Source organism: Ochlerotatus camptorhynchus, unplaced genomic scaffold, assembly GCF_037179485.1.
Source record: "Ochlerotatus camptorhynchus isolate MF236.1 unplaced genomic scaffold, CSIRO-AGI_Acam_v1.1 ptg000467l, whole genome shotgun sequence".
NCBI lineage: Eukaryota > Metazoa > Arthropoda > Insecta > Diptera > Culicidae > Ochlerotatus > Ochlerotatus camptorhynchus.
Genome location: NW_027040953.1, coordinates 2870628 through 2894595, shown reverse-complemented (window position 1 = coordinate 2894595; position 23968 = coordinate 2870628). Strand labels below are relative to the sequence as shown.

At 42.0% G+C, this 23968-nt stretch overlaps 2 protein-coding genes across 2 annotated transcripts in view; one reads left to right on the top strand and one right to left on the bottom strand.

The window, feature by feature from the left end:
• Spindly (spindly) overlaps positions 1-23968 on the bottom strand; it is a 243722-nt gene that overhangs the window by 7528 nt on the left and 212226 nt on the right. The window lies entirely within an intron of this gene.
• Positions 10543-11622, top strand: LOC135712269 (uncharacterized). The gene has a single exon (XM_065235224.1). The coding sequence runs from the start codon at positions 10543-10545 to the stop codon at positions 11620-11622; it is 1080 nt and encodes a 359-aa protein (XP_065091296.1).

Here is a 23968-nt window from a genome sequence, read left to right as displayed (position 1 = left end):
CTCCACTCCGTACTTCGCTTTACTATCACTTGAATAGAAAACTTTCTTCCGACTATCGTCTGCAAAGATCACCAGGCTAATGACTGTGCCTCTTAGTGAACGATGACCCTGAACCGTGGCCGTTGAACCGTCATACGTGCCATGAATTCTCCACGCAATGGCCCCCATTACGCCACCCCTATGGCCGTCCATTCAAGACTGCACACATCGTCCTCTGGCGGTGGCTAGTGGCATTGTCCTACATTTTATTGGGAAGTGTCTCCTTCTGGCTGCGTTCGTGGGGACTTTGGGACGTTTTACCTTTTACAAACATGTAAACCTTTTCTTGGATTTTCATAACAAAACACATATACGAAAACTACACGCGATTAATCTCACCAATGTTGGACGCAACACTTACACTTGTTACAGTCATTTAATGAATGTTGTAGTGCACGGATATACATCCCGCAAGTCTTTGTTAAGAAATGGTCGAGGCTTGAAACCTCGGTCAGGTCACCACAATAGCGCAATCGGCTGTTTTTTTTTTTAAAGTGGCAATTTAAGTAAAGTGATGGCGACAACAGTTTCCTGCGAAAGTATGTACTTTTTTCAGTAGATGATGAGCAAAAGTAAACAAAACCAAGCAAAAGTTAACACAGCTCTTCCATATTGGCGTTCCGTACTCAATGGCGGGCAGATGATTTGTTTGTGGACGGCAAACTTGCTTTTAATGAAAATGGTGGACTTTCTGTTGATAGGTGTATAGAGCGACCTAATCAAGATGTAGCTCTTAGTGGATGATTTGTCCACATGGAAACGGAACAGCAATTTTCTATCAAGAGTGAGCCCAAGGTAGATGACTTCCATGACTTTTGAAATAGTCGGACAGAACATCCAGGCCTGATTGGAGTTTTATCGTCAGAGCACGGATCATTCGACCCTTATAGATGGTGGCAGTATCATCCGCAAACATTGACAAAATACCTCCACCCGGCAGAGGAGGAACATCTGACATGAAGATGTTGAAGAGGATAGGACCAAGGAGGCTACCCTGGGGAACCTCAGCATCAACGTTGAACGTATCAGAAGGTGAATTGTTTAAGAAGACCTGGAATGATCTGCCCGACAAGTAGTTTTTGATGATCTTGACAAGGAAGATCGGGAAGTTGTATCGGCCATCATGCCAAACATCGTCGAACACCTTCTCGACGTCCAACAATGCCATGGCAGATGTATTGGAAACGGACTTGTTCCGCTTGATGATGTTAGTAACCTGTTCAGGTTGGTGGATGGTAGAGTGGTCTTTCCTAAACCCGAATGGCTCTTTGAGAAAGATGTTATTATCATTTGAAAACACTAGCAGACGACTGAGTATCAACTTTTCGAATAGCTTCGAAATGGAGGACAAGAGACTGATGGGGCGATAGCTTTTGACACTGGTAGGGTCTTTGCCAGGCTTGTGGATTGGAATGACTTTGGCTAACTTCCAGTATGCAAGGAAGTAGCCAAGCACCAAACACTTATTGAAAACCGCTGCAAGGTGCTCGAAGAAGTCAACACTCAAGTTTTTCAACTCGAGGTTGACCACTCTATCGACACCAGTGGCCTTCATGTTCTTGGTTGATTTAATCGCTGCTGTCACCTCATCAGCGGATATTCTACTTTCGTCAGGGACAACTACGGGGGTGGCAGCGACTCTAGACATTGCCTCCGATACTGCAGGCTCGCAGAGACTAACCATGGCTTAGCCAAGGTTATGTAAATTCGCTAAGTGTTGACCAAGAGCATTGGTCATCTGGCGTTATGAGTAAGGATGGATTCGAATTCTGATTAGGAGAGGAAAGGTGAGGGATGGGCCTCAGCTTATTTTAAATCTTTGCCATTTTCCAGAATGGCTTAGCACAATCTGGGAGAGAGTGAATCATGTTTGCAAAATCGATATTTATGAGATCCACCATCCTGGTTGGACGATTTTGTTCAACCGGTTGCAATTGGTCTTCAGGTTAGGCAGCCCAGTACGCTGGTATTGCCTACGAATCGTGTTGCAAAGTCTAATGTGGGCTTGTCAAGGTTCAGAGTATTACTCACCTGTCTGGATACTGGAACATGTTGCTCTCTGGCCCGGGAAATCGCTTCATCGATAGAGCGTCGATGTCGTCGGTCGTTTCCGGGTGGACGTCATAGTCGATACTGGTGTCAATGCAGCGTTGGAACTGCGACCATTCTACCCGATGATAGTTTCGCCGTGATGCTTGGAACTTGTTGATTGAGGAACCCACTTCAGCCACCACCGGATAGTGGTACGAGCTGAGCTCCTGATACACGACAGGTTGCGAGATGTTGTTGCCCATGTTGCTGATGTAGATATCGATGGTGGCGTGGTTCACATCTGGTTCAAATTTAGTTCCGTGGAACTTTCTTGCTGATTAACAAGGCACTACACGTACAAACAGAACTTAATGCTCTTTAAAGTACCGTCAATATTTATTGGAACCTTGAAGGTTCAACAGAAGTTTCTTGTTCCCGTTCATTTGAACTGTGATGTTCACAAAAAGTGAATAAAGAACTTGTTTCGAACCTCTAACACAAAGTTCAATCTTAGTATTAACCGTACTTTTAAGCAGCGCGAAAGTTCACAATCAATCTATGTTGAACTTCTTTCAGACTTTAAAGTACACGTAAAGTTCTAGATAAGTTCGACTAAGTTGACTTGAACTTGTAAGCAACTTTAAAAATGTCAATTTCTAGCAGCTTTTTTCGTCACGGATCAATTAATCTTGTTCTGCGAAACTGTTTGCGTTTGGCCAGAACAAAATGTGTCCACTTTTTGATTTCCGCAGCTATTGATCTGGAAGCTCCGGAAGCCGGAAGCTCCTTACAGCCTCGAACGTTCAATGTTTCTACTACGGCGAATGGCATTTCTGTAAGTAAAAATATATTGTATTTTAATAAATTTCATTGAGGAATGCGTTCCACTACCACGCCTTGATGATTTTCTGAATAAAACAAGTCTCAAAACAATTAAATTTACTACAATTAAGTCAAATTGTTTCGTACTTTTTGGTGTTACTGAAAATTTCTGCGGAAAACAAAACAAGCTGTCAAATGTCAAACGGTGCAAGTTCACAATAAGTTCCGTATGAACTTTTTAGCAACTTTCAAGTTCAGATAAGGTTCTACATGAACTAATAAGAGACTTTGAAGTTCAAAAATAGTTCTTACGGAACTTGAAAGTAGATTTGGCTACTCTGAAAGCCATTTTTATGAATAAAATCAACACATCGAGTAAAATAATATGATATTCCACTTCGTTCACATAGAGCAGTGGTATGTATCTCGGTTTCAAAGAAGAGGACTCGAGTTCGAGACTTACGGTAAGTAATTTAAAATCATGTAATTTAAATTAAATATTTGATCATATTTCCAACATTTGTCTTCCGACGACGCAGCAGCGAATAATTAATTAGAAGAGAACGAGGTAAGCAGCAAAATGATAGATATATTTGTTGTCTATTTTGGTTTGTAGATTTCATTCAAGTTTTCTTTTTGGGCTAAATAGCATTCCCTCCAACGGTTAAACGAACCTTTTGTGAACTTTCAAGTTCTTTTTAAAAGTGAAACAGCATTCTGTTAGAAGCTTAAACATCGAATGTGAACTTGGAAGTTCGGCTAATTACTTAAAAAGTAAGCTGAATAGAATTCTCTTCATAATCTTTCGATTAGCTGATTAAGCCAAAAAAAGGGCTCTTATCCGAACTTTTGGTTGCTTGGGTTGTCTGGGGTAGTAAGCCGCCGCTGGGGCCAAGCGATGTGCCAACTTCAACCCCGATGGCTTCGATCATTTTGAGTTGAAAGTTCGGCAGCAGCTGGCAGTTGATGTTACGCCTCACAGCAACGGCTACTCCCTCTCCTCTTGCACTGGTTTCGTCGAGTCTCAAGAGCCGGAAGTCCGATAGGTAGATGTTGGCTTCCGACCTTTGATGTGTTTCGGTGGTGATGGCAATGTCGATCTCCTTGGCGTTAAGGAAGTCAAGCAGTTCGATATGCTTGTTCTTCGGCGAACAAGCGTTCCAATTTGCAATCTTTATAACTCCAATCACGGTCCATACTTAGTGACAAGGGACAGGGCAGCATCAAGCAGTTCATATAGGGTATTGTGGGTGCGCAGGGTGATTACGACCTCTGCCACGAGTGTCACAAGTTCATCCGAGGCAGTGTTCGGAAAAACTCAAACATTCAAATCTCATGCATGAGTTTATGTGCCTATGAGTTTTGCCAGCCAAAATGGAACGTCGCAAAAATCACCGCTGAGTTTTCAGGTTCAAAAATTCATTTCTTTATATGTCGGCGCTATTAATTGTTATTACTCTTGTTTGTGCAGCAGGGGTTGGGAAACTAATACAACATGCATAAGCATGCTATCAATTGAGTTGCAATGATTTTTCGGCGTTAAGAGTGTGAGTGCATAAGAATCTCAAGCATGAATTTTGCTTGCCACATTCGCACGCGAGTTTATTATCGCAGGGAGACTCAATGAATGAGATTTGAGAGTGATGTTCCGAACACTGCTCCGAGGTAAATAGGGAATCGTCGACGGACTCACCTGACACAGCACTGGCATACACTCACTGTGAATTTCACATAGCTTTCATGTGATCACATAGCTTAAAATCCCACCACAAAATCACATGAATATTATTAGGCCGATGAAATTCATATGAAAAATCATATAAAATTAACGTGATCGCATAAATGTTATGTGAAATTCAGATGAATTCCATTAATTTTGTTTATGGATGAAAATCATTTGCATTTCCAATGGAAGCTACATGAAAACTATTTTCGGTGTACGATAAACCAGGGGCAGTCAGTGGAGGGACCTTGGTTCGGCTGGGCCACTGAAGCATTGAACCGATACTGGGCTGATCGGCGACTGGGGCCGCTTGTTCTGAAGAATACCCAGCGGGGGTGCTAAGAGCTCGTTGATTGTTGATGTGGCTTCATTTCGCTATTTTTCGTGCCATGGCCGTAAGATATGCAGTTCATGCACTGCTTTACATCACGGTGTTGAGGTCTGTACGACTGCCTGATGACCTGGAAAAGATCCCAGATGTTGTCCTTCAGTCAGGCAAGTGTGGTGGAGCCCTTGATAAAGTGGACCAGGAATAACTGGTCCCGGTAGCCGGTGTTCGGCGTCGCCGATTCATCGGATACACTGTCTCTGGCTGTAGACCAAGCCGCTCCAGCTCAACCTTAACAATGGCCGCCACGAATGACGGCAAACCTCGCAAAACTACTTTCAGTGGCTTCAGCAATGGCTAATCATGCGTGTAAAAATCCACTTTGTTGTCCTTCAGGAAACTTCCGATCGCCTTTTACTCCTGCAGGCTGGAGCACATAATTTTTGTTCCGACGCTGCAAGGCTTGAACCGAGGCTGTAGGTTGTGATCTGTCAACGCAGTCCTAAGCTGGTCGACACTCGTCATCGAAGTGAAAAGTGAGGGAATCCATCCCTTTTTTGTGATGGCAACAGTGTCACCTCCACCTCCATTGTCCTCCTCGAGCACTGAGAACTGGTTGCTTTGTTGCACACGGTTTTCAGCGTCATTCTTTGACGCTCCGGTCTGTGTTCGGCACAGCTCAATCACTCTGCGCTTTAAACCACATTTCGGTGCTTAATACATGTTAGATTTGGTTTTAAAATAAAAATATAAACAGCATCGCAATTACCGCATAAAATCCCTGATCTTTAGCGCAGTTCCAATTACTTCAGGAATGCATCGATAACTTCAGCAAAGTGTAGACCTTCGCCGAAGTTTAAGGATCTCGAAGAATCTGTCATTTTGTTTCGGTTGTTCATTCTTCAAGCAAAGTGTTGATTACAGTGTGATTACAGTTTTATCACCATGATTCGATCCAGGCGATGGAGTATTCAACAGTGCTAGTTTTAGTTTAAGATCGTAAAGATTTGATCGACATTAAACTGAAGCAAGCTGACAGCTGACAAGTTTACCCCCGTACCCTAGTTTTAATAAAAGGGTACTAAATTTTGTGTATTCTGAAATTGCAAGGGCGCGAACCTATGAAAAATCAGTGTGAAACCAATTCTAAATTTACCATGATATCGCTGGAGTTTTTCCATATCGCATTTGAAGCTGACCAGTTACATCTATGACCACAAGGCCTACAAAGCTTTCTGGAGTTAGTTCATTACAGTGCTAAGTTATTTATTAAATAGACTATACCTTCAAACATTGCATATGAGCTGATATTTGAATGATTTCCATCAAATTTGCGGTGAGTCGTGCAACTACCGAGCCCTGGAAATATTGCATGCAACCATCTCCAACAGCATCCACTGATTAGTTTCTGTCGCTGACGGCGGTAACTTGCCGGATGTTCCTAATTCAATATTTTTACTGAACCCACTTTACAGCTTTTATTTTTGTTATGATATGTTTGAGTTGATCAAACACAGCCTGCAGTAGGTACAAGCAAAACACCTTCCATTTCGTTTGGTTCATCTTTCTTTAAATTTTATTTCAACCGGCGAAGAACCGAACGGAGGGCTTTTGTTTATATTTGTACAACATGGGAATGCTTCGATCGAAATGTAGGTAAATTTAGTAATTTTGAAATACACACCTCTTCTCATTCATTTACCATCTTTTACGGTCGCAAATGTTTGAATAGGATCAAAACGGTTCGACCAAAAACAGCTCTGAATCAATAGAGGATGATGATAGTTTCTGTTTGCTTGGGTTTCAATAGTTTTCACACTTTTTTCACATTTAGAAAAATAATGCAATCTTATACCATCTTTTACAATAGGTGATAGGACATTTCATTCATTCCATAAGCCGGACAGCATCATACTAGTGTTTGCCTATGATAAAATGACCCACTCAAAGCAACGCAATTTCAAAAACAAGAAGCAAAATGCATCATTTGAATTTATGCTTTGTCAGCAAACCCACCACTCCACCCTTATCCAGCCAGGAACAAGCTTAAGCTTTCATTAAATTTAAACAAAACAAATTTATGTTCCATTTGTGATCCAGGCCGAGGCAGCTCCGGAGTCTGCTGCATCACCGTTTGCGATAAGGGTTGTTTAGTTTAAATATGCAATTTATTTGCTGAGTTTGCTGCTTCAAGTCGGGGACACAGAGAGAAACTGGATGGTGGAGCATCAATCCTAATCGAGACAATCATCTTTGCAGTGCAGATGCTTTCGTTCACAGAAAACATCCATTCCCTCTTCTCGTCAGACTTCCAGTCGAGTTTGCACTTTCTGATTGTTGGACATTGTTTCTCTGCTCTATACCAAACAAACTGTAAAAAGGGGAGCCCTTTGGTTTGGCAATTGACGTCAGCTATCGAGTAGTCCTTGGTGTTGACTAAATTGGTGACAGTTTGGTAGTATTAATGGAGCTGTGTGCTGCCATTAATTTAAATTGGCACGTAAATATAGCAGCAGCAGCTGTCAGTGAGTTGCCTCTGGTGTTCTTTTGAGTACCTACGTTTTTTGTTAGTGTCCCGGTCTATTAGAACTTGAATCTTTGGAAGTTCGATAAGGTAAGAAAACAATAGGTACATGGAAATGCTTTGCACAGTTTTAAATCAAACAAATCAATCCAAAGTGGTTCACTAATGACATAACGGTTTCAAAATAATAGTCCATGGAAAGACCTACGTTTCAACCACCAGCAGTTAAATTTTCTTTTAATGTTGATTAGTCATAGAGGACTTCCGCTCATCAGATTGCGCTCATCTCCGACCCAGCTTTCCGTGTAACAAAAAGGGCACAATCAACACCAATTTAAGCACCCGAAAATGAAGCAAACACTTCGGCTGGTGAGTCAAAAAACTCACGCTACCTCACCCATCTCACTAATAAGCAGCTTCAAACTCCACTCACAAAGGGCTCAATCATAACGCAATTAGCCTCTCGCTGCCTCGGCCGTCGTCCTCCCTGTGTCCGGATTTCTTATCTGCCATCGGAGCAAGATTCTTTCTACACATTTTCCCTTTTCTTTCGAGGGAGTTAGCCATCATCACTACACACCCATTATCGTCAACACCATCGCCCAAGTGAGCGATCATAATTAATCCCGCTTCCTCTCGTCGTCGTCTTCATCGCCGGCATCGGTGATCGCCTTATAGTAATGTAACTTCATTTTCCACAGGGCATGCGGGTCCCAAAATTGCCACTTCCAAGAGAGCTTCCTGCTGCCGTTGATAGCAATTTTTTTTTCAAGGCCTCCGGGAAGCGCGCAACAAAAACTAAGCTCATTAACGAAGCCACCTTCTGGAATTGCTACTGCCGGTGAAAATATTTGCCGAACATAAGTTCAATTATCGAAATTGGCCCACGGTGGATAATTCCACCGACCAGAATCTCAAATCGAGATCTGCCGTGCTCGTTGGATTGTGTTGATGAAGGTAGGTTGTTGTTTTTTTTTTTGCCCGTTTGCCCTATCGAGAAGATTTTTATGATGATGGTCCAAAGGACAGCACCGGGTAATGCACCTGCCACCCAAATTTTCAGATTCGTGTGATGAACTTTTGCGGTTTTCGGGCGGTCGTTTTCGTGCGATTCGGTAGATGAAATGGTGGAAAAGCGAAACGGATTTCTGCTCGTGGATGGAATGGGTCAGGATGTTAAGCATAAAATTATTGAAGAAACATGGTGATCGAGTTATGATTTCGTATAACAAATGTTATGATTTGCTTAAGAGACATGCCCACTACGGTGGGCCAACTTTACAACCCCCTGTTCCCAACTGCTCCTTCAACACGTATAGGGTCCCCAACAACTGTGCAAAATTTGAACGTATTTGGAAAGTTTTAAATTTTGCATGCACCGTTTCAAACAATCATGTAAACTTCTGCAACATATACCTCACACGTTATTAACGCTAGATATAGCCTAAATTGCAGTGTTCACTCGGCTGTCGGCAGAAGCAGGCCACTCTCAATGTGTGTCACGAGATCGTCTGTTTACTTACAACCATTTAGTGAAAAAGAATCCTTGGCAGTCTTTGACAAACTTGTTTTGTATTCCGATCTATTTCCGAGATTTGGCGAAATTTAACCAATATTTGAATTTTTGGCGAAGAAATTAATTAGTTTGATTCGTTTCCCATATGCAACATTCAAAGTTCTCCCGCAAATCCAGATCATAACCAAATTCGCTCCTCATCGTTGTTAGAGACCTTAACACACATCAAAAGAGCAGTTTGGAACAAAGGTTTTGATGCATCATACAAACTTGATCCACTCTAATGTCCACATTATTGGCGAAGTACAATGAAATGGTATCCTTATAAAGGATGTGTTGGCACCCCACTAGCTACAACGACGCTGTTTCAGGTATCCTGATAGGTTTGGACAACGCAAGGTTGAAGACAACGCTAAAGTTGCGAGGGGGCCGTGAACACGAGCCAGTAGTTGCCAAAACTAGGCTAGGCTGGGTTCTATATGGTCACTCTGGAAATGAAGTCAGAAGTTTATCACAGCGAGTTCTTCATACTCGTACCAAGTCCCAAGACAACGAATTACACGAGCTAGTGAAGAGTTTCTTCTCTATGGAGAGCGTTGGGGTTTCGGTGACACAGGCGAAGGAATCAGCGGACGACAAGCGAGCTTAAGAGATTCTTCAAGCAACCACAATCAGGACTGAAACCGGCAGATTCAAAACCGGACTTCTGTGGAAGTTCGACAACGTTGAGTTTCCCAACAGTAGGTCCATGGCCGAGCAGAGACTGAAGTGTTTAGAACGTCGTCTTTATAAATCACCAACCTTGTACGACAATGTTAGGCAGCAAATCGCAGACTACGTATCCAAGGGCTATGCACAAAAGGCAACTCCACGTGAACTGGATGAGATAGATCCGAAGCGGACGTGGTTTTACCTCTGGATGTCGTAGTGAATCCCAAAAAGCCCGATAAAGTTAGGGTCGTCTGGGATGCCGCTGCATCGGTGAAAGGCGTTTCCTTGAACTCCGTTCTTCTAAAAGGACCTGACCTGCTGACAGCGTTGCAAGCAGTCTTATGTCGTTATCGACAGAAGGAGACCGCCATAAGCGTTCCATGTTCCATCAAGTACTCATCATACTCCAAGATCGTACAGCTCAGTGGTTCCTGTGGCGGGACAATCCATCCGATCCGTTTCAAGTATACGTCATGGACGTCGCTATTTTCGGATCAACGTGTTCTCCTAGTTCAACGCAATTTGTAAAGAACCTGAATGCGGATGAGTATGCTGCGGAATTTCCGCAGGCGTCGGAGGCGGTAAAGAAAAATTACTATGTGGACGATTACCTTGACAGCGTTGATTCTGTCGAAGAAGCAGTTCAGCTGGCATTGGACGTTAAGGAAGTGCACGAAAAAGCAGGATTCCTTATTCGGCATTGGATGTCGAACTCTCCAGAGGTGCTGCAGCGGATTGGGGAGAAGAACACGAAGTCGGTGAGGAGTTTCACCATGGACAAGGGTAGCAACCTGGAACGGGTATTGGGGATGGTGTGACGACCACAAGAAGATGTCTTCGTATTCTCGATGACTTTCCCGGAGGATCTGCAAGGTCTAATGGATGGATCCGTTGTGCCGACCAAACGCCAAGTCCTGAGCTTAGTCATGAGTGTGTTCGATCCATTAGGGATGATCGCTCCCTTCGTAGTTCATGGAAGGCCGATAGTTCAGGAAGCGTGGCGATCCGGAATTGGCTGGGATGAGCCGCTACCTGCAGATATCCTACCCCGGTGGGAAAAGTATGTAAAATTACTTGGAACACTGGATATGGTGAAGATACCCAGATGCTACTTTCCCGGCTACAGCGCTGGAGCCTACGATTCGCTCGAATTGCACGTTTTCGTTGATGCTAGCAGTACTGCATACGCCGCCGCAGCCTACTTCCGGATAGTAGATGGTGGTAAAATACGCTGCAGTCTCGTGTCTGCAAAACCCAAGGTGGCGCCGATTAAGTTACTTTCAGTGCCACGGTTGGAGCTACAAGCAGCCGTAATTGGTACACGACTTATGAAGTCCACGGTCTTGAACTGGCTTCGGTCAGACCCGCGAAAGTACAAGCAGTATGTAGCATTTCGGGTAACAGAAATTCTGGATGAAACGGAGGTCAGTGATTGGAAGAAGGTGCCCACGAGAATGAACGTAGCCGATGAAGCCACCAAGTGGGGTCATGGACCATGTTTCGAAGAACAGAGCAGGTGGTTCAAGGCCCCAGAGTTCCTGTATAAGCCGGAGTGTAGCTGGCCAGAGGAAGCGGTCGAGTCGACAACAGCCGAAGAATTAAGGATGGTCCATGTGCACCAGCTGCCACCGACGCAGCTAGTCATCGAGTTCAAACGGTTTTCAAAGTGGGAAAGGTTAACCCGCACAGTAGCATTCGTTCTACGGTTTGGCTGCAGGCAGAAGGGCAAGGACGTAACCTTGAGCAGTGAGGAGTGTAAACTAGCGGAGTCGACCGTGTTTAAGCCGATCCAAGCGAGTGAATACCCGGACGAATGCAAAATTCTGCGGAAAAATCACCAAGTGCAGCTAGAGCAACGTAAGCAAAACCAGCAGAGCAGTCGGATATTCAAACTATCTCCGTTTATCGACCCAACAGGAGTCAAGTGAATGGGATCACGCATCGCTGCCGCGGAGTGCGTTTCAGATGAAGCCAAGTTTCCCGTGATCTTGCCGAAGGATAACTACGTCACGCAGCTAGACACGCGAAAAACGAAACGGTGGTGAACGAAATGCGGCAGAAGTTCCACGTCTCAGAACTGCGAACAACCGTCAAGAAGGTGGCAAGTTGCTGTAACTGGTGTAGAGTCTACAAATCGAAACCACAAGTCCCACCGATGGCTCCACTGCCTTCGGCTCGCCTTACGCCGTATGTCAGGGCTTTCACCTTTACGGGACTGGACTATTTCCGTCCGATCACTGTTCGCTTTGGCCGTGGTGGTGTCAAAAGGTGGGTAGCGCTCTTCACCTGCCTAGGAACCCGAGCAGTCCACTTAGAAGTCGCCTACACTCTGTCTTCCGAATCCTGCAAGATGGCAATACGTAGGTTCATTGCCCGTCGACGTGCGCCACAGGAAATCTACTCAGATCAAGGAACCAATTTCCAAGGTGCTAGTACGGAGCTAAGGCAGCAGATCGGTGCCATCAATCGAGATCTAGCGGGGACGTTCACGAACGTAGACACGCAGTGGAAGCTCAACCCTCCTTACGCACCCCATATGGAAGGCATACGGGAAAGGCTGGTGCGCTCAGTCAAGACTGGACTGGCATACATGGAGTTGTCAAAGAATCCGAATGAGGAGACCTTGGGAACTGCTCTAGCAGAGGTGGAATCCATGGTGAACTCGCGACCCTTAACCTATCTACCAATCGACAGCGAGGAATACGCAGCCTTGACACCGAACCACTTTCTACTGTTGAGTTCAAGCGGAGTGGTCCACCGGCGGCTCAGCCAATCGAGGAGAATATGGCATTGCGGTCGAACTGGAAGCAGGTTCAGGTAATGCTGGATCGATTTTGGGTGCGGTGGATCAGGGAATACCTGCCTGTCATCTCCCGACAACCAAAGTGGTTTGAAGAGGTCACTTCAATCAACATTGGAGATTGGGTTGTCGTTGTGAACGAGAGTTTAAGGAACAGCTGGATCAGAGGAAGATAGTCACTCGGGTGTATCCTGGGCGAGATGGACGAGTCCGCAGCGCGGATGTTAAGACCTCAGTGGGTATCATGCGCCGACCGGCAACGAACCTCGCTATCCTGGATGTAGCCAGAGAATGAAGTATAGCTTAAGGGCAATACGGTCGGGGGCATATTGGCACCACGGATAAGCACGTTCAGCACCACTCGCGAAAAGTTACCAATGATGAGTGACTTGCGAAGCGTTTACTCCGATAGGGCAGAGAAAGGTAAAAATTTTTCCGATAGGGCCGCTCAATTTTATTCAAAAAGTAAACAGTGACAAGAGATAATCACGACTTGTTGGATAAAAAAATGTATTGAAATTTCATGAATTTGTGCTAAGTTAATTAATAAAACCTATTGTAAGTACCCTGAATACGATTCCGACAGTAATCATTATGGCCAGGATTTTGATATACAGTGGGGGAAATTCGTTTAAACGCAATGTCATTTTTGCGTTTATTTTCAACACAAAAGATCGAGACAAAAAATCAAATATAGTTTGTCATAGCCCATCAGAAGTCTCGTATTTGAGAACACAATTTGAACGGAAGTTCATTGTGGTCTCTGAAAAAATCCAATAAAGGTGATTTTAGAGGGGAAATTCGTTTAAACGCACACTAACGTAAAGCCGCATTGAGCGTACCTATGCTCCTGTTATCTTGCGCATCTGTCATATTTACACTGTATAGCCCTCGTTCGCCATTAACACGAGTTTAAATTTGCGTTGCGCGGTAGTTGTTGCTTGTTTTCGGCAAAATGGGTAAAGGAAAGTATTTAAGCCAGTCGGAGCAAATACTGGTTCGAGAACTCAAAAGTCGCGGTGAGAGCAATCGCAAAATTGCACGTGTGATCCACAGATCGGAAGCAGCAATCAGGAACCTGCTGAAAAAAGGCAAGACGTATGGCGTAAAAAAGAAAACAAAGGGAAATTCGAAGATCACCAACCGTGTCCGAAACCAAATCATACAAATGGGAGACTCTGGAAACTTCTCTGCTGCGCAAATCAAGCAAGAAATGGGGCTTTCCATTTCTAAGAGGCGTGTACGGCAGATTCTACATGGAAGTGGCCACTTAAAGTACACCAAAAAAGCAAAAAAACCCAATCTTCAACCGGCCCACATTAGCGCCAGATTGAATTTCGCTAAAAAATACATGTCTTGGACTACGGAATGGGACAATGTTATTTTTTCTGACGAGAAGAAATTCAATTTGGACGGCCCAGACTGCACCGCATATTATTGGCACGATTTGAGGAAATCTCCGCAGGTTAAGTTGAGCAGGAACTTTGGAGGTGGTACTCTAATGTGTTGGGCCGCTTTTTCGATCCATGGAAAGACCCCTATTGCCACCATTTCAACCAGGATGAATTCGGGAAAGTACTTGGAGCTTCTGGAAGATGTTTTGATCCCGTTTACTGAAGACGTTATGCCGGAAAATTTCGTATTTCAACAGGATAATGCAGCAATTCATGTCAGCAAGCAATCTTTGAAATGGTTTTCTGAACGAGACATCAGTCTTTTGGATTGGCCAGCTCGTAGTCCGGATCTAAATCCTATCGAGAACTTGTGGGGCATCCTGGCACGACAGGTTTACAAAGGCGGAAGGCAGTTTAAAACAGTTCGTGAACTTGAGTCAGCCGTAAGAGAAGCCTGGAGCTTGATACCTGATACAACTCTGCAGAAGCTGGTGAAATCAATGCCGAACAGAATTTTCGAAACTATTCAGAAAAACGGAAAGCAAACGAAGTATTAACTATTGTTTATTGTTGATTTTTGAACTGTGAACTCGATTTGATTAATAAAACTAAAAGTGCGTTTAAACGAATTTCCCCCCCAAAATCACCTTTTTTGGGATTTTTTCAAAAGTCATTATGAACTTCCAATCAAATTGTGTTCTCAAATACGAGACTTCTGATGGGCTATGACAAACTATATTTGATTTTTTGTCTCGATCTTTTGTGTTGAAAATAAACGCAAAAATGACATTGCGTTTAAACGAATTTCCCCCACTGTATAGCTTACACAGCAAGCTCATATGCACACTAGTGCTGCGTAGTGAGAGAGTTCTGAACTAAAATGGCCACCATCCGAAAGGACTTGTTCACTTGAACAACTTTGCTGAAGACAGTAACTTTCTATATGGCCAGGATCACGAAATATTCTATGTTGGACCTATGATCCATATATTATAGCGCCCGTCATAAGTAACATAAAAGTGAAGCGCCTCTAGCGGCGTAGTTTCCAATTAAACCTGAATCCAATGACACAGGCTTGTTGGTCTATCCCAGTACAACAACTTTTTCGAAGACAGTATAGCTCTATATATTGAAACAAATGAGATAATCCACCACAGCCAATATTAGTGAAAATCCCATAAGCTGTGAGTATCCTTATTCCCGAATAGCCCGGCTATGAGGATCCGGCAATAAGGGATACCGGCAAAAAGGAATCCGGCAATAAGGATTCCTGACCGTAGGTCAAAGTCATAAACAACTTGAAACACTTTAAATTTTAGATAACATGCACAAGTGCAGATACTTAATAAAGCATGGGTTATTACTGATTAGGTAAATTAGAGATTTCATTTTTTTTTCCTTTGGATTGTTTTTTCCGTCGATCTTGTTTTCCGTGTACCAACGTGCCAGGAAGGCAGCTCCCACACCTGGACCCTACCTATCGACCCATCAACTCATGAACCGGGGACCAACGGCTTTACTTCCCATCCGAAGGAAGGTGTGATCAGAGATGTTATGCCTCAGAACATCCCGGCGGCGCCGACTGGGATTGAACCCAGGCCTGCTGGGGTGAGAGGTAATCACGCTTACCACTACACCACCGGCGCCGTTAATTAGAGATTTCAATTATTTATTAAATTAGACTAATGAGATATCGTAATCATCAAACGAACTTAAATAAGAAAATTTAGACAGTCTAATAACATTAAGTAGATTAACAAAAGAATAAGGATGTGGGGGGTCCGCTTAGGGAGGCAAAAAGCCTTTCAAACAAACTAGCCTTTTCATATATTGTCCTCCAACAAGCAACTAGCCTTTTCATATGTTGTAAACCCCCAATAACCGACCTCTCCAATCCCTTCATTTTCCCATGGCGTTCAAGTGGTCCGCATAGACTATTCAGCCATTACCCTTCCTTTATCCTCGGCTTTGGATTGACTTGCGCTCCCATTGCTCCACCAAACGCTGCAAAATGAAAATGAAAATGAAAGTTGAGTGTAGAAGGAATGATTTTTATCAGCACTGTTCTGGACCACTGTTGCTTAACCGAAAGTCTCCAAAATTCTCGAATCGCTAACGCACTTCTCACACAGACACAATTACCCACGATATGAGAGCCATAAAATCCATCCGCTGTTGTGATTATCTGGTCTAATCAGACCTGGCACCAACCAGCTGCCACCTAATTTCCGATCGTCCCAAAGGCTCTCGACGACAGTCTGCGGGAGGTCGTGCACCAGAGAGCTTCTGGAAATCAATTAAAACCTTTCGAAACTCCCAAACATCGAGCCCACCCATGTGATTATTCCCTTCCACGCGGTTGAGAATTCATTCCATGTTTTCAGTCCATCGCTTCTTCCACCGGAGTTGATGAGCAGTCTAATCGAGCCGGAATACCTGTGTCTCAACTATTCATTTAGAGTTTTTTTTTTACTTCCTCGGCTGACCACCGCCACCGCCCAGAATGTCGGAAAGATAAGAATTCAGAAGCATTTTCGTTTTTTTTTCTGTTTTCGGTGAGAAACCCTTCCCTTGCATTTTCTTTCGAGATAGAAATTTTATCCGCTACCGTGCCTTCTGTTTCTGACGTCTCTTACGCAAAAGGGGCAAGGCACAACTCGTTAAAAGCGAGGAACAATTCCCATAACTTTTAATCGTCGTCGTGGTCGTCGTTTTGATTACATTTAAGGTGGCTCTTCCTACCAGACCAGACCAGACCAGACCTCGGAAACTCAAAATATGTAGAACATTAAATTCCTGCGCCTATTCTGGTGGGTGCTGATGATGGTGCCTCCCCACTCGTATAGCAGTTGTATAGTGAGGAGATAATTAATGAATGGGAGTCTACCAACAGCAAAAAAAAAACAACGCACTAGGGGCAGCAATTTAGAATGAAACTAATCCATCAACTATCGAGATAAAGATGAAACGGTGCCGAAGTGTTTTGCACCGACGACCTGTCGGTCGGTCGTCGGTTGGGTCGGTTCGTGCTTCATGGGCCGTGTCTTTCAACGGTTTTTATTCTCCAGATAAGTGAAACACTAAAGATATTTTTTTTGGTAGCAAATGCTCGCGTTAACGTGGTTGTTTGTGATCGTGAAAAGCTGAATAGCTCGGCGCTCAACATTTTGTTCTTGTAGAAATTTGGACTATTTTGAATTACTTAATAACAATCAAGATGGGTATTCATGTGAAGATTTAAATTTTTTCCCCCCTTAAACTCCGTTTCTTGAACAGTACCAGTACAGTTGGTATCGAATTTACAAATACGGCTAACGACCGGTGCTGATGGTTGCCCATATAAAGGAGGCTTAATGCAGAAATTGTAGCAATCAGATCACCGATCGACCGAACCAGTTAGTGCAGTTAGCAGCCGACGAAAAAACCCAATCTTGAAAAATACCCCCAATCGAAAGCCCCAACTGGGGAAGATCTTCATTATTCAATTAATCACGATTAAGATCACGAACCGAAACCGGGTGCCGGGCGCCTCCCCGCCAACAACGGTGTTCAATTCAATACACCCAATTCATTGCCCATCGGTACTCCGGGTGGCGCAGAGCAGGCAAGAGAGTGAGCAATTAAAGTGAGCGTACAACAACAAAAAATGAGCGGAAACCAGCCTCATTGACCGAAAAGTACACTCGTTCATGGCTCCGCACCAACTACCGAACCCCGGAGAGCGCCGGCCAGGAGGGAAGACGTGATAATTGAGTAATTAGATTATCATCTTGTTTTGCTTATTTAAGTTAACTTCTTCCTTCTGGGAGATGCTGCGTCTCGCCACCGCCGTAAGCCCAGGCAGTGAATGAATGAGATAATCGAATCAATCAGCAAACACACATTCGCCTATCCGATGACGACGACGACGACGACCTTACCTGGCCTAGGATGGGGAAAAGTGAGCGGCCAGTCGGTGGCCAATTTTACCCAAACAACCCAAGTGTTGTGTTTCCCTCGCGGTTATTACCAGCCTACGGGAGGTTAAGCAGCTCCAAAGCGAAAGGAAGCTGCTGATCACAGGTCGTCGTTGTTCAAGTCTGTAGTGGCCAACGCGTTTCGGTGAATTACTGTTATTTCCCAGCCAATTGGCGGTAATTTTCAGGCCCGATTTGGTCAAATCGGACCCATCACGGTTCGTGTTGGCTGTCACCGCTTTGGGTGCTATAACTCATTTACCCCAAAAGTGTTATTTTCTTATAAATTGGCTCCTGCCGCAACTTGGTTGATCGATCAGTTTACCACAGGGTGGCAAACTAATTGCCCGGAAGGTTAGCTAGGACTGTGGTTGGATCGATTGGTCAGATACGAGATTGGTTTCCCATGATTTAGCCGTTATTTAGCAGTTCAACTTTGGGAAAATGAGTCGAAGATTTCCATAGTCTTAATTGGTTAACGAATATTCCAGTGAAATACGTTTTAAAACAGCTACTTTCAAAATGATGTTTAAGAATGTAGATTATAAACGAATTTTAGTGAAGAGCTAGCCAATGGTTAAAATTCACTAAAGTAAAGCAGCAAGGTAGAAGAGTCTGTGCCTAGGGGCTAACTTACTAACCTAGTAAACTTGACGTAGGACCACGATTGGTCGGTGCGTTTTTTTTTGGGTTGGATTCTTTTAATTATTAAAAATCTATAAATTTAACTCTATAATTTTTTAAATGGTAGTCCTAAAAAGGTCCATTTATTGTTTATCTGGTATCCCTCAAATGGATTGTGCAGTGTTAAAAAAGGTCCCGAATGATTAGGCTGTCTGATGCTGTCGACCGAACAATCTCGCTGTTGCTAGGATCTGTAATCAAGACAAGTTTGTTACATTTATTACTATTCAGATAATTGTTTCAACAAGCTACATACTAAATGTAATGGATATCAACAGTAAGAACTGTATTAATGCGAAATTTCGTAATTGATTACAAATATCTCGCGATCAGAACAGCATGAAATCCCTCCAATAAATTCTCGGTATGGGAAAACAGTTAAAAATGTACCCCGGTGCAAAACACTCCATGCTGTTTTTCATAGCAATCCCGGTTTTAGTTCATAAAATTTGACAAACCACAATGCTAGTTTAGTACTTAAACTAGCATTTCTGCACAAAAAACCCCAGGATAGAGAGTGAAATAGCTATGAAATACTAGATCGGGTGTTTTTCCCGGGGTGCATTTGTCCCCTGTTCTACCCTACATATCTTATCTACCGATGGAGTAAAAACATTTGACTAAATATTGCTTTTCTTAAGATTTCTTTCTTTTTAAAAATGCTTCTTCTTCTTCTTCTTCTTCTTCTTTGCATTTCAAGCTTAATGCTTATCGCATTTTATCTTATAGCATGGTCCTGCTTTGTAGGTGTGCCGTTACCAACTGTGCTCATGTTCATACATTGTCATACAAGTGTATCTGCGGCATAGAATCTACAAAATTATCAAAAGCCTCTCGGACTGTTGGGATCTCCAGCATATGCTATGTATTTTCGCTGACTGGTGTACGAGAAATTTGATGGGCCTGAGCATCGAAAAATGCAACGTCATCTCCTATCACCGTAAAAACGAACCAATTATGTTTGACTATGTGCTCTTTGGACGTTGCATTGCCCGTGTAGAACAAATAAAGGATCTCGGTGTTACTCTGGACTGCGGGCTCACCTTCAAAATCCATTATAACGACATCATTTCCCGAGCCAATCGCCAATTGGGTTTTATTTTCAAAATTGCCGATGAGTTCCAGGACCCGTTATGCCTCAGATCACTTTACTGCTCACTTGTGCGGTCTATATTAGAATCAAGTGCAGTTGTATGGTGCCCTTTCTAAGCCACTTGGATCGCTAGAATCGAATCTGTTCAACGAAAGTTTGTGAGAAATGCTCTTCGTTTCTTGAACTGGCGTGACTCATCGAACCTGCCACCGTACGAGGAGCGTTGCCGTCTTCTGGGCATCGAACCGTTAGTGGTGCGACGGACGGTCGCTCAAGCTATGTTTGCTGGAAAGCTTTTCACGGGTGACATCGACTGTCCAACGTTGCTGGCCCAGCTAAATATGTATGCTCCTGAGAGACCTCTTCGTCAACGCGAATTTCTGTTTTTGGAGCCACGAGGCAGAAATTATACGCAGAATGAGCCAATTCGTGCAATCAGCCGACAATTTAACTACTTTTATTGCGAATTTGACTTTAACGTATCAGAAAATGTGTTTCGTCACCGGTTACTTGACCGTTTTCGTTTCGTTGACCATAACTATTTAGATTAAGTTTTATTCATTAAGACATTAATTGTCAGTTGAATTATTAAATAAAAAAATAAACAAAAATAAACAAATAAGTTCCTCCTGGAGATTTATGCTATGGAACGGTTTGCTATGCTTCACCTCAATTCTAATATCCCGGATTTTTTGCTGATGGAGGCGGGGCACAGCAAGCCGTTCGATAGCACAATTCTCCATGTAGGAGGGACTTAGAACGCTAATGTAAAAGCATAAACAGAGGTACCGTTCGGGTTTTTTCAGTCCTGAAAAAGTCAGTTGCTGAAATCTGTGATAGGGAAATCACTTTCGGACGAAATCTTAAAAAACAGCATATTTTGTCAATTTTTTTGGCTCAATCAATATAATAACACTAGTTTACAGCATTTTTGAACTCGGTAAGGTGATGATCATTTCCAATGCAAAATCTTACGCTGAATTCAATGCCGTGGTCAGAAAAAATTAAAGTAGAGCCATTTTTGAGATATACAAAAATTTTGATTTTTTGAATTTTGGACAAAAGTACGATTACTAAAATGTCAATATCTTTGGAACTAGTGCACCAATTTTAAATCTTTTTTATGAAAATGAAGCTAAATAAATTTGCTATCGTTCACTAGAGTATTATGTCTTAATTAAAAATTTAATTTTGAAGTCATTTAAAAATTTACAGCATTTTTTTTTTATTTTTCCAGCGAATTTTCCATAAAAATCTTGTTTTAATCAACATTTTTAATGGGATAAAAAGATTCAAAAAATCATTGCATAATTTATTCTTAAAGTCCATTCAAAACCGGAGAAAATGAGCCTTTAATGGATGAAATCGGTTGGAAATTGTCGAAGTTATGAGCATTTTTGTAAAACACTTAAAAATGTAGCTGAAATACAACAGCTTTAGAGTTCCTTTTCTAGGTGTCGTTGTAAGCATCCAAATCGCATGTAAAGTTTTCATGGGAGATTCTTTTCTCTACATATCAATTTGATTAAGGCATATCAGGATTTAAAACCGAGTTGATACAAAAGAAATTTATTTAGGTTTTATTAAAAATGATTGAGAATCGAATGACTTTGTCTTCGATGTTTTGAACTTGTTTCTCGAATCAGAAACCAACAATAGTCACCCATCATTGCTTCATCCCAAAACCCTTGGTAACGACGTTCCATCATCTTCATTTGTTGGTGAAAACGTTCGCCGTGCTCATAACTCTCGTCACCAAGATTTTCCGGGAAAAAATCCATGTGAGAATGTAGGAAATGTATCTTCAAAGACATATTCACACCTGTGTTCAGTGAAATAAAAGGATTTGAAATTAATTAGGGTAAATGATGGCTTCGGCAGCCATCGACTGTTTTCGGCAACCACAATTTAAACGTTAATTTCGATGTATTTTCTTACTAAAACACTTCGTTGAATGTATTTAAACGATTCGTTAGTCTTTCAACTTCCATCCTAATACATTTTTACGACTGAGCAAACCTGTTGTGCCAGGTGTTTCTTCAAAAGAAACATAAGCACATCAAAATACGGCTGATTTCGAGTTGCCGATAATAGAACAGCTGGTTTACACGCAGTTTAAACGGAAAGGTTGCCGAAGTAAAAGAGGCTGCCGACAATAGTCACACTCACCTGAGAAGTTTGGAGCGCCTTAAAAACGTTTTCAAACCGTTTTGGACAGTTTTGTTGATTGGAATGGATAGAATAACTAGCAGCAGATGAATGTAAACAAACAGACACGTCATATGTGTGCGTGACACTGAGAAAATGCTAATAGAAGTGCGGAAGCTGCTTAGATTGACGAGAATACGTAAATTCCCCTATATGTAACAAACACAATATTTTTGATTTATACCTATTTTCTCATAATTTTTGAGCAATTCATCGACGGCTTCCTCATAATCTGGGCTTCTGAAATTTCCTAAAAAGGTTGTGACAACACGCTGGAACGATTTCCACGCTTCTTCCTCATCTGGTGTCAAAACTGTATTGAATGCGGAATCATTGAGCAGTTTTTTGATCTGTGGGCCAACAAATACACCTTCCTTTATCTTTGCGTCAGAAAAATTTGGAAATACTGATTTCAAGTACTGGAATGCCGGCCCTTCTTTTTGCAACGCTTTGACGAAATTTTTGAATAGCCCAAGTTTTATATGTACTGGTGGAAGTATTATGCGTTCTTTTACCACAAGAGGATCATTTTTAACGTTGTCTTTACCAATTGTGAAATTATCCCGTTTTGGCCAATCGTTTCGGACGTAGTGTTCCTTACGAGCTCGACTGTCCCATTTACACAAAAAACACATATATTTTGTGTATCCCTGTTGCAATCCAGTCAACATGGCAACCACTTTAAGATCGGAACAAAATTTTCCAATTGTGTTGATTGTAATTTATGAAATTGAGCAATAGAGCCATTGATTCATACGTTTCCTTCATATTAACGGCATGAGCTAATGGAATAGAAGGTTTCTCATTCCCTTGACGCAGTAAAACGGCTTTCAAGCTCAACTTGCTGCTATCTATGAATAAACGCCATTCAGCTGGATCATATGGCTCACCAAACTCTTCAAACAAGCCGTTTACGTCATGGCAAAAACATGCCTTGTCCTTTGTAGAATAATATTTGTCAAATTTCTTGTGACGATTCCTGTGACAAGAAATTTTGACCTCCTTGCTCAGCATGTTGTGTTCTTTCAAGAAAGGCTTACTGGAAGTGGTGCATGAACCTAGAAGCGGGACAACGGCCAATCTTGGAACATTCAATTTCCATGATTTTACAAAAAATTTCATAACTTCGACAATTTCCAACCGATTTCATCCATTAAAGGCTCATTTTCTCCAGTTTTTAATGGACTTTAAGAATAAATTATGGAATGATTTTTTGAATCTTTTTATCCCATTAAAAATGTTGATTAAAACAAGATTTTTATGGAAAATTCGCAGGAAAAATAAAAAAATGCTGTAAATTTTTAAATGACTTCAATGACTTAATTAAGACATAATATTCTAGTGAACGATAGCAAATTTATTTAGCTTCACTTTCATAAAAAAGATTTAAAATTGGTGCACTAGTTCCAAAGATATTAACATTTTAGTAATCGTACTTTTGTCCAAAATTCAAAAAATCAAAATTTTTGTATATCTCAAAAATGGCTCTACTTTATTTTTTTCTGACCACGGCATTGAATTCAGCGTAGGATTTTGCATTAGAAACGTTGGTCAACCACTAAAGTTCACACTTTTTATGTTGTTTTGTAAACTAGTGTAATAGGGAAAATATTGCTTACTTTGATATTGAAATGGAATTGCGGGAACGTTTTCGATAATATTTTGAGATATTTTACCTTATATGACATGCTCATCCATATCGTTTTCTGGTATCACGTTCATAATTTTGTGTGACTGAGATATTTTCTTCTACTCGGTACGATATCAAATGTTTCGAATCAATGAAAATACGACCCCAAATGGGTAGGTAAACTAATTGAAAAACAGAAAATTTAATTTAAAATTATATCAACCATTCAATAAAAGATAAAGAGCCCATTGGGAATATCAACTGCAATTTAAGATTCATTTTAAAAAGTATAGTCATTGGAAATAAACGCAATGTTACTACTACTTCTGCTCAATCAATAAATAGTAGATGTACTGCAAATTTATTGGAGGCATTCTTCAATGCACGACGAGTAAATATTTACATCATTGCTTAATTTCAGGTAATCATGACATTTTGATCTTTGAACAACACGAGTTAAAAGTGCGTAGGATGTCATGATTACCTGAGTTTTGTCACAAAAAACGTAA